Genomic DNA, 12,519 nt, shown 5'->3' on the forward strand with positions numbered 1-12,519 from the left:
AATATTCCAGTGAGTTTTCCACCTCCAGTCCCCATATTTTTCTATATTGTGATGAGAAAAAAAAAAAATTATATTACTCTATTGAATAGATTTTTTTAAAAAATAAATTTTAAAGCCTTACAGTTTTGTAACCATAGGCTTATTAGAACTAGCTCCAATTTTTCTGGTCTAACTGCAAAATGACTCAGCAGGTAACCATGCTACATTCAAATGAACACCTCAGCCAACATGCATATTATTTATATGTTGCATTTGAAATTTGCAGCTCATACAACCACATTTGTAATCCCCATTATCCGTAAATGTACTGAACTAATTTTGTTGAAAAGAAAAAAAATTGTGCTACAATTACAGCAACAATAAAGCAAGTGATAGAAAAAAAAAAAAAAAAAACCCAAAATCATATACATTCAGTAACAGATTGATGCCAAAGGCAGCTTGAAACTGCACATTTTGCACAGATTGTTGCTGCAAAACTAAACATTTTCCATTTCCTCCTGTTACAGAAATGGATCATATCACCAAGTTTCCTACTGATAAAACAAACCCACAGCTGTCACTGAATTCCTAATCAACCAAGCATCTTCTCCTTACACATGCAGCATAAATTAAGTTCAACCTAAATTTCACTAACTGTCCTCCAGAAAAGATAGTCGTTATGATGCCAAGTGGAAATATTGTGAATGCTGCATTAACGCACAACTTTCTTCCAGTCATTACCACACAAATACAGTATGTGAAGCTTCCTGGTCCGTCATGCTCCTTTCCATCTAAAGGAAAGGAGAATAGACATAAAGAATATTTAAAGACAGACATTTCATAGAGGTGTGAAATTTACCAAATGGCCAGGTCTGATTAGGATAAAAACCGGTCACTTCAAATAAAACAATTTGCATAGTCACAGCCTCCATCATGGTGGGGGTTATGAGAGTATAGCTATAAGGGACCAGGATTGACTAGGGGGCCCACAGTGGCCTGCCCACTTGAACAGATTTTTTATGGTGCAAAGAGCAACAGGCACCCATCCACTGGGCCTCGCAAGTCGAGGAGGAGAGGTGGGTGCGATATGGGACTGCCACATGTTCAGAGCCATTGTATGGCACAGGGATGCATCCATCACAGCACCAGTTATCAGTACGGGGTGGAACCATTGTGATGTGCAGCGTACGAACGGGTTTGAGGCAGGAAGCTAGTGACTTGTCATGCACACATTGTTGACTATTTGTGCATTTGTAGTGCACAAGGAGTAACTGTCTTTTTTGTTGTCAAGGGTCAAGATGGTCCCTTCAGAGGCAGAGGAAGGGCATTGATCCCTGATGAATTTATCTGCTTGTTATCTCAGCACAGCAAGTACAAAGACATCCCTTGCTGATGCTTGAGCCTATCTGGTAAAGGCAAGGGCCAGCTAGATCCATCTGGGGACTCAGCGACAGCAATAGTACACACTGACCCATCACCTCCCTGGGTTCAGTAGGCCACTACTGACCACACTGGCTTTCTAGTGTCCATGTCCACTGCCAGCATCTCTGAGGAGAAATAGAGAAAAGGCCTGACTGCCACACAGAGGCACCTGTGTGTTGGAGCCTGGAGCCCCTTGCAGAAGACTGCAAGCAAACTAAATATAGTTGAAGCTTGTTTGCATAGATAGTGTTCTGTTCAACTATTAGCCAAGTTTGTTATGCTGCAATTTATAGTCAAACTTATCTAATCTACATTTTTGCACAGCGAGTTTTGATTTTGTATTACACTAGCATGCTTCTCTAATATTTTAGTAAATTATATTTGCACTATGGCTTGTTAAATTTGATGCATATTAACACTGTAAGTTTGTGTTTACCTTGCTAAATTACCAACCTGTTTGGGCAGAGTTAGGGAGGACATAGTAGGCAGCGTTAAACTAAAAGGAAGTTTAATTGTGTTGGTCTGACAATTTCTGATGGCGGCCCAGGAAGCAACAACCCTTTAAGTCAAAGCTATGCAAACTGGGATATTCTGAGCAGGACACCTGCAAGCGCCAAGACAGTTTCACCTACAGAATCTTTTCATCAGAGTTCATCAGTGTAATGGTTTACTGAAAAAGGACAGCTGCTCTAATGGAAATGTTTATTTACATATATTGGCAAGGGATAAGCTTTAAAAACCCTCTAATGTGATTTCTAGACTTGTAACCTAAGAGCTCTATAGAGATGCATATGAACATACAATATAGAATATTAGTGCCATGAACCCTTACCTTAACTGTTCTTGTTCTATGGACTGAGCGACTTTGTTTATTCATAGTTCCAAGAGGCTAAATGCACATTCTGGTAATATGGTAACATGTATGCAAACTCAAGCATGGTTTTTATAAAAGAAAGAAAAATAGATTGAATTCAGCAACATTAACTGTATTGTATTTTATTTTTATAGTTCGGACCAAGTCATCATAAATGCTATGTAAGCAGTAGTTGACTTATTTAGAAGTTGACACTTATGCCACTGATCTGCTTATATCATTCACATACATATTTTAATAAAAACCATGTGCTCTATGCTGACAAGTGACTAAGCATACCTCCCAACACTTACACAAAATAAGCATTCGCGCCGCTGCGTCGAAACTTCGCTCACAAATGCTAAAAGACGCCACTTTTGGTTAATCCCCAACCCTTTCACAGCCCACAGGTCGGTATGTCCCACCAAAAAGCGGACAGTTGGGCGGTATGGATAGAGTACTGAAATTATTCTGTTCCTACACAAATGTGTGTGTGTGTTGGGGGGGGGGGGCGAGAAGGGGGGGGCGAGAAGGGTTGGAACAAAAAAAAAAAACCACCACACACACACTAACATTGCTCATATCTGCATAAAGCAATGGGAAGAAATTTGTGAATGGAAATGCAAGAGTGGATGAGGCCCAAAATATGTTTTATGTCGTGTGATATTTTTCTCCTCCCTACTATTTTACACCCAAGTATTAACTGTTGTGTTATCTTCTTGAATTGTTTTATTGTGAGTTCCCACCACAACTGCTAGAAGGCTTTAATGAGTCAATATTTATTTTTTTAACAAAAAAAAACAAAACACACACCTTCCTTAAATTACCTTTTAAGGTTCCTACATGTTAAAATGTGTCCCCTTCTAGAAATCCTCTCATTGTAAAAAAACAAAAAACAAATATTGCCTGCCTGAACAATAAAAATATAGCCTGTGGCCGATGTGATAAATACACAAATATCCGTTACCAGTTTTTAGTAGCCACAGAGTTTTGTTCCATTATAAGTCTATGCCTTTTTTTTTTTTTTTTTTTTTTTTAATAGAGGGCCTCCATAACAGTACAGTACACTAGGTGAGGTTCTCACAGTGAGCTACAAAGTGGAAACACAACCTCTCTTCCTGTACAACTAAGTGTTCTATTGGCTATTCCTATTGCTATGCTTGCCTGCTTTAATATCACCTGAAACTATAAATCCTAGGTCCCTTTTCTTGGTTGTTGAGTTTACATCACCATTCATTCCACTATTCTATTTGGGGTTTATATTCCCTAAATGCATTATTTTGATGTGTTTGTTCATTCTTCAATTCCCTTCAAATTACAAAAATGTATATCTTCCCTTGTAGACCACAAGTAAAGTCACCTTCAAGATATTAAACAAAAGAGGACCAAGAACTGATCCAATGTATTGTACTGGGTAACAGTCCTTACTCTGACCATATACCAGTCAAAAAAAATTCTGTCCTTTAGACAAACCTTTTTCCCATTACATATCTTTGAATATAGATAACTTATTGTTAGATATCAAATGTCAGTCAGAAACTTAAAATCCTTGGATTTAATTCAGATTGATCTATCCCTTAATTACCAAGTCAAAAACCATCCACTAGATTTCTTTGGCATAAGTCCATGCTGCATTGGTTTGTCATGTGTTTGACTTTTTAATTGATTCAATTAAGACTATTGGGATGCTACGCACAGGTCTAAAGTTATAGTCACCCATACTGCTTTGTGTGTGTAATGGAACTACATTTGTCATTCTCAAGTCACCTGGAATTATACTTGTCAGCACAATTGGTTAACAAGTTTGATTGATGAAGCTACAAGCACTACTCTTTGTTCTCTTAATACTCTTGTATGTACACTATCTGGACCAATTGACACTTGAATTCTAAAAATTAAAAAGTAGGCAACAACTCATTTGTAGTAAATGCTTTTGGGTCTTCAGTACAGTAGGGTATAACTGTCCCTCTAGAGGGGGTGAATACATTTTCAGCAGTACTACAGAGCAAAAATTGTTTAAGCACCTGCAATTTCTGTGTCTCCTCAAACAAAGGGAGAAATAGGCTAAATCTGAAGGGGGTTTGTTATCTTCCTTTCATCAATGTATCTAAAGATGGTCACTTTTACTATAAGTGCAATTTTTTACTGTCAAGTCACCAATACATTTTATTGTAGTAGGTTTAGTGCCAGACTAGTTTTATAAGCTTTTTATTCTCCCCTCATTGGATCTGTCAATTTTTTTATAGCACATTATAGTTCGTTTCACTAACATTTAGCACAAAGTTCTGTTGCATTTAATAATGCAATTATTTTTTTTTCCCTTCTTTGCTTTGGCTCCGAGAGCCACTCAAAATCCTCTCTTAAACAAAAAGCTCTCTCCGGTTTTAACTTCAATGGTAGATAAATCATTAGTACTGACAATATCTTCCTCGCCACTTCGATTCAAGTTTTTACCATGTGGTTCTACCCGTGCAGAATCTCCTGGCAGGGACCTGAACCACCCCCACATCAGTACCTCTTACAACAACAGAATCCCATATGTCAAGACTTCCTTTAAAGGACTTGGGGCATGTCACTGTACAGAACCAGCAGCTTCCCGATACCTCAGAGCCTGCCACAACTTTATTACTGCCTGGAGCCACAACTTTATATTCAGTGAACACAGACAAGAAGTTATATAAAATTAGGCCGATACTAGGCCTAAGCAGTTACACCATGCTCTATAATGGATAAACAATGACACACGGATGTTCCTTCAATTCCCACACCTTTAATATATTAACCATAGGTTGCCATTTACCAAATGTTTTAAAAAAAATCCCAAACGGCTTTACTTTTTAGGTCATATGCACAAGGAGCAGTTTTCCTTTAAACCACCAAATAGTGCCATCCCTAAAGGTTTAGCTGTTATGGTCAACATCTAGGTGAAAGCAAGCATGGTAGTGAAGACATGGTAATCCATTGCCAAGTTTTTAAAGGCACCCTTTGACTTGCCACTGACTCTAGAGGAGCTTCATTAGAGTGCAACACTCATCCCTAGTTCAAAAACAAACAAAAAAAAGTCAAGCTTGTCATAGACACTCATTGTGATACAGACAATTGTACTCAAATACCATATGTCACATGAAACAGTCATAAGTTCACAAAGAAAACCCAATAAGCACTTTATAATTTCAATGACAATGTCAGAATTGACAGTTTATGGCTCCCTACAAATATTGTCACATATTTCATCATAATCATACAGCTCTCTGGAGCACAATATCAGAAGCTCAAAGTATTGAAAAATCTGCAAATAATCTTTAATAAATTGCTGTCTATGTGAAAAAGTCAGACTGATAGCGGGTATACAGCCTCAAGTGATATTGCAGTTATTCATAACCGATGTACATACAAAACAATGGCATCTGCAAGGGAGGGTTTGGAAAGATCATGGGTATTCCTTGCTTAATGTGGTGTCAATGAATAATTGGATGAAAGAAGGTATATTGATTAATATTGTTTTACCGCGCGATTACGATCAGTACGCCACATGTAATTGCGCAATTGCACGATAAATAACGCACACATACACTTACACTTGTATATAGTTCATATTTATAATTGTTCCAATCCATAGTTGTTTATGAGCAGAGGTTATTTAGTTTATATAAAAATATTATATGCACTTTAGCGATATCTAAAGTTCAGGTCACAGGAAGCATGTCATGTTTGGCTTCATTTTAATCCCCTATTTATCCGCAGACATCTGGTTCATTCGCCAAAAGGATCGCCCATTGCGTATGCTAGTTATGGACGATAGGGAATAAGCGATTAGAGTAATATTGTCTGTGTAATGCTAATAGACCAGTTTGAACTAGGAAAATTAGTATTCATCCTCTGGCAATCTGACCCCCACCCTTGGAGGGTGTAATTTGAACTAACCTATGGACTACTTCACACTGGACCTTCCCAACGCCTGAACCTATGGAAACATGCCAAATCATCTGTATTGTTCTCACTGTATCACTCAGTGTATATAAACATAGGCCCTGGGACCAGCAGGCAGTCACTCTGACCAGTCTTCAGGACTGAAGGACTGTCTAGCTGGACCCAGCAGAGCACAGCGTATGTATCGGCTGTACTTATTTATTGAACCGTTATACTTTTGCTTAATAAATTGCTTGTGCTTTGGAACCACACAAATCGCATAGACAATAATTATTGGAAAACTATGAAATTACTTTAATAGTCGATTTCACTGAAGTGAGAAAAAGTGTAAATTTTGCCAGATGGGATTAATTAGATCAGATATAGAGAGACCGTGTACAGGGGAGTTCTTTCCCTTGAAACAGAATGTACAGCCTGTTTCTCCCTAAATTCATGGCACCTCCGTGCCATAGAAGTTACGAAAACAAAGATACATGTTACCAAACATGCTAAAGAGGTACTAAGAAAAGTGTAGAAATGCAAACTAATTTGGTTCTCAATTGCAATCTTCTTTTTCATTCAATCTGTACATGCATGTGGTTACTATGTCCAGCTGTGACTGGAAGTCTGGTGTTCAAAGAAGAAAATAATTTACCTATAAGTCTTTTCTTAAAAGTCTTCAGTTCTTGCATGTTTCTGAAAGTGTTTGCAAACATAGTATACTTGTGGATGCTATTAGTAACTTCTAAAGACAGAAACCTGCATTTTACACTTACTCATCCTTTAATTTTAGACTCAGCATTCACTGTGAGCTCCCTCGTAACACTTTATAAACAGAACTAGAGTGATCATTCCAGTTCTACATGATATTCCATTCTCCAGGCTTCCCCACATCTGCATGTTTTAAACTGCAATTAGCTTAAACACATACTCTTAAAGAGCCAATATCCAAAGCTGTATTTCACTAGCTTTAGCTAAACATTTTCCAATTTCAGATTCAGTTTGGTATAGGGGGCGGAGGTGAATGAGAGTTTGATTGGGTTGGGCTGTCCATTCCAAGTCCCAAGTAAAAAAAAAACCATATTACTAATCCTATTTAAAGCAAAAGAAATATTTTAAAAAGATTGAAACTAGCTTATATAAGGAAGTTTAAATACAGCCACGTGTGTAGGTGGGATTACTGAATTTTATAACGTTTGGCTCTAAAATGGGCATAATTAAACTTCGAATAGTGGATTCCACCATTAAACATTCGAAACAGAAACACAACGTACACTTTTTTTGCTCCCGATTCCCTAGTATGCATCTACATTTTATTAAACATTGCTCGAAGTCTGAAACCAAAGTAAACAAAGCTTACTCAAATTTGATTAACCAATGCAGAACTAAAGACTATGTTCATTGTACAATATGGCACAAACAGTTTTGGCAAAATGTATAGTTACTGAACAGCTGTTAATAAACAGTCTCCCATGATGCACTGCTAGCCATTGGATGACCACTTCTTTGCTTATGAGAGTTTACAATGCAAACACTTTGCAATCAATGTATTGAGGCTGCACAAAGATCTGTGTAATCCTATGGATCACATCAGTTACAGGAAGAAAGCAGCACAGCTAGTAACAATCGTTTCAATAACCAGTAAATTAAATTGTTAAATCTGCTACAGTACAAATACTTTCAGTTTAAAAATGTAATTTAACAAGAACAAAAGATACTATTTTCAAAATGAGTGGCGCCTGTGGATATTTGTCCCAGTAAATGCCAATTGCTTGAAGTAGTGGATGCAATCTGATTGAGTATACTAAAAGGAATAGGGTGAAAAAGCTTTAGAATGTACCTTGTTTAGAAGGCTAGATCACAGCACACATCAACCCCCCTTACCAAACACAATATACTTTGGATATTGCTGCTACAGCAGAAACTGGATCTGCCCAACCTGCTTAAAAAGGCACCAGCCAAGAATTACAGACAAACTAAAAGGTTTATAGTATTTTGATAAATCCAGAATAGTGTGCCTATACACAAACACACAGTATTAACCTCTAAATAGAGCCAGAAGAAAATATCCATTACTACCATAATGTGGTGGGTTTGTAGCAAGGTTTTATAAGTAAAAGACTGTTTGTGACTATCACTGAAATCCTTTACCCAAAACCATGGACACAAACGAGGAACAAGCCCATTCAGATGCAAAGAACCTAATTTTATTAGCCTGCACAACTAAACAAGAGAATGGAAAATACAAAAGACAGATTTAATTAGAATTTAATAAGGTAAATTAAATATGTTTGCAAATCAATGTCTATATACACCAAGCTACTTTCAGCAATCACATTCATTTGTTACTAAAATAGGATTGATCACTAAAAATTTAGAAACAGAATATTTCAAAATATCTGGACAAATGAATATACAAACTCCAGCAGGAAACTGTTTTAAAATACCTAAACTGCACTAGTTTCCAGAAATATTCTCAGTATGGTAACAAGTTTTATATATGCAGCTAACCTGATCATTTGATTCCTCCTCAAACCTTGGGTTCCTCTAAGCTATGCCAGTAAAACTGATGTTATATAAAAATCCATTTGTATCTGCATTCTTGCTATTTAGTCAAACATAAAATAATTTATTTTCTCTGACATAGACCACTTAGTATTAAAATAAATAACCAGTAAATTGAATTGTTCTACCAATTTGACATTAATTGCCAAGTGTAACATGAATGTCAGGCACATTAATTGCAACTGTACTGAAATTATATACTCTTTAATTTCTACTGCATTTCAATCAAATGTGCAGCCAAGTTTGTTTTTGCAAGTAAAATACTCAGTTCTCTGTATACAGTTCACTTCTACACAGATGTTAAGCTTCTTGCAGCAAAAACTTGTCTCACTTATGTTTAAGCCATTAATACATTTTTATCATTCAGAATATCTGCTATTCCCAAGAGTGACAAAATTTATAGATGCATTAGAAAAGTGATATATAGATAGGGAGATATCCATTTATACTGACGTGGTATCAAAACATGTATGCAATAAAGTGCGTGTAAAAAACAAGCTACTAATGATCGCTACATTACAGTAGCCAACAGAGCACTGGGGGGGGTATATTTACAAAACTATGGGTTTGAAACAGTGGAGATGTTGCCTATAGCAATCAATTAGATTCTAGCTATCATTTAGTACATTCTACAAAATGACAGCTAGAATCTGGTTGCCATAGCAACATCTCTACTCTATCAAACCTGCAGTTTTGGAAATATACCCCCTAGTAATAAGTATGACATGGACACAGCATGCAAACCTGTGTGCAGAACAGCACGATGTTTTTAGAAATATATATATATTACATACACACTCCATAATATGAAGTACAAATATAACAGGCTTACTCATTTTCATTTGTCTACAGTAAGCTAGTGTATGGCAAAGTAGGGTCATGCAAGACTTTGTGGGACTCTACATGGAACCCATAGTGTATATAGAACATTTAAAAGGTGTCCTTTGGGCATTAACAAGAGACCATTGGCAGGGAAGCAGTTTAACCTCTGCATAATCTTGTTTTTTTGCCCAAAGATTTATGAAGTGTGGCTGTCACACACTACAGAAAATATCTTATGTCCTTGACAAGTTTGTTAGATCCATTTCTAGTTCAAGATCCAAAATAGTTTAAATCCTGTCCTATGTTTGATCTAGACCCAGCTTAAAGTAGTGATAATAGCCATCATTTGTAACAAATGAATATCAAAAGCCTGGAAAAGAGAATAAAATAGTAAATTCCTGTGATTTTACCTGAAATTATTTTCCCTCTAAGTTGCACCAGTTTAATATTTTCCTATATACATAGAGTTGATGGGAAAACGTCACAGTGCAAATAATATATATTACTTCCAACTCTCCTTGGTGGTGCTTCGAAGGTAAAGATCTGTTTAGATCACCTAAAGGGAACCCCTTCAAATATGTTGAATTTACCAAACTGTTGCAAATTTACTTTGTATGCAGATAAACTCTAATGTGGCCATGCTTAAAGTAATGTATGACAATGGAATAATTATTTTTAGATATATATATATATATATATATATATATATATATATATATATATATATATATATAATAAACCAGTCTCAAACAGCAAACCTGTACAATGTTCTTTGTGCACTCAAACTGTGCAAAGAAAAATATCTTGTCACTTGCACGGTCTCTCACCAACTTAATGTCATGTACAAAATTTGTCTGTTAGTTCTATGCAGGACCTATGTAGTTGCCACTTAAGTTTCTGATGTTGGCCACATATTGGAGATAAACAGAATGTACAATTTAAGTGGTCTGCAATGATTTTCTCTTTGCAATGAAAATGAAACTTATGGAATGGATGAGGAATATGCTTCAATGGCCCTTATGTCAACTGTTGATCTCACAAACAAAAGTGGAAGTTATATACAAACATTGTTTTGCACTCTGCCAGATCAAATCTAATTAGGAATTATCCAATCAGATTTGCTTGGGCCACACAATGCATTAAGTCTGCACGTGCCGACATAATTACAGTTCAATTGGTGCTTAAAAAAGTATCAAAGTGGAAGTCTGTTCTCCCACAATTCAAGGTCATCCTCATTGGAGAGTATATCCTCAGCATGGTTCCAGAAGTGGGATACACAGAGTAGGCCACATACAATATAGTTTGTGCAAAATGGCTCAGATTTATATTATATCACCAACAGTTCACTGCATCTTTATATCCAAATATTCAGCTTAGTTATTAGACTGACAAAATGCATCAGACAGAAAGCAGACAAATTATTATTTACAGAGGTGGAAAAATCTAAGAGGTTCCTAGGTCATATTACATATGACAGTATATATTTTGTACTCATGTTTGATTTACCAGTCACAGATGAATTATAAACAGTCATGTTATGAAAAGGTCTGTAGATATACACAACAGATAATTTCTGTTATAAAATTACAGACTTGCTACTTTAGTAAGGAGCGAGGGGGGAAGAATTGTAATCACCTTAAACAACCGCATTGGTAGTGACCTCACTCAATTCAAAGCACTTCTGACCAGAAGCTATGACTATGGTGTGAGGCATTTAACACTGCACAGGTATACAACCCCTTCACGATATCAAATTGCTAGAAAGGTAAAGAATACAGTGCTGCTTGCTACCCATCACCTGTTACACACATGAAATACCTGTCTCCCATCAGTTCCTCGTCCATCAGTTCTCAGTGACATCAGTCATTTGCTCTGGATGCTGGTTTAGATTGGTAATAAGAAAAAAGGATACAGCCTCAGAGCTCCATGGTTTGTGCCAATTGCGAGAATCTTCTGTACGGGATCAAATGCCATCGAGGAGGGCTCAAATGGGAATCCATGGCGGACCGTCTAACCGCAGAGCAGAGGAGGGTAGAAAAAAAAAATAATAATGAGTGCCATGTGTTACATTTTACTTATACATCACATATGTTCATGTACTTGGTGCTTAACAGATTTAATGCAATGTCTCTTACTGTAGCCGCAACATCTGATCAAAGCTGACAGTATTCAAGTACCCTAGAAAAATCAATACTGTTCATATAGAGCAGGAATGAGTGTTAGAACGGGTGCTCTATAACTCAGCACCTTTTGACAAAAAAAACAAAACAAAAAAAAAAAAAAAAAAGCACACCCACCACTAACTACTTAGGGTGGAAACGGTTAAAATATGAACCCTACATGGGGGGGGGATTAAATTGGCCGCGTTACTGTTAAAACTAAAGCGGCCTGTGCATTACCGTTACAGTAATAGTGCACGGAATTACGGTAGTTCTAACGCTGGCTTTTTGCTCGCAGTTCCCTGACCTACGAACAGAAAGCTGGGTTGAAAGTACCGTAATAACGGTAATAGTTTTAGTGCGCCGGTACTTCTGGGGGGGGAATTGAATTCCCTCCATAGTCTATTCAAACCTACTCCTGCACCAGCTAAAGAAACAAGGAATATTAACATTATATGTGCCATTATCCAAAGTGACCTATATAAAGAGGTAACAAAATACAGGAACCAGCACTACAGGCTCTCCATGAGTTCCATATAAATGGATTCTGCAGAGGAGATGTTAGACACAATCTGGGATGTGACAGCATTAAAATACTATAAAGCTACAATACCAATAAGGTAGATGTGCACAACCTGAACAGTAGCAGCAAACTACAATTTTGTTACAGACTGATGAGGAAAGAATCCATTCTCTCATGCCACTCCCCTCCCTCCTGCTCATAAATATTTGGTGCACCAAATGAAAACTGCAGCGTTTCAAGAGTATTTACAGCACAGCAGAAAGTCTATGCACACAGTGACCAAGTTG

At 36.9% G+C, this 12,519-nt stretch overlaps 1 protein-coding gene across 6 annotated transcripts in view; it reads right to left on the minus strand.

The window, feature by feature from the left end:
- The window catches only part of STXBP5 (syntaxin binding protein 5), a 248,540-nt gene that overhangs the window by 226,820 nt on the left and 9,201 nt on the right, over window positions 1–12,519 (minus strand). For 5 of the 6 annotated variants that reach the window (XM_075203587.1, XM_075203588.1, XM_075203586.1 and 2 more), the window contains exon 2: window positions 11,463–11,560. In XM_075203587.1, the coding sequence (XP_075059688.1) occupies window positions 11,463–11,560 (98 nt within the window). Of the gene's footprint in view, window positions 1–11,368; window positions 11,434–11,462; window positions 11,561–12,519 lie in introns of those variants that run through there. The other variant, XM_075203592.1, reaches the window with a different exon arrangement.

The sequence above is a fragment of the Mixophyes fleayi genome, chromosome 3 (assembly GCF_038048845.1).
Source record: "Mixophyes fleayi isolate aMixFle1 chromosome 3, aMixFle1.hap1, whole genome shotgun sequence".
NCBI lineage: Eukaryota > Metazoa > Chordata > Amphibia > Anura > Limnodynastidae > Mixophyes > Mixophyes fleayi.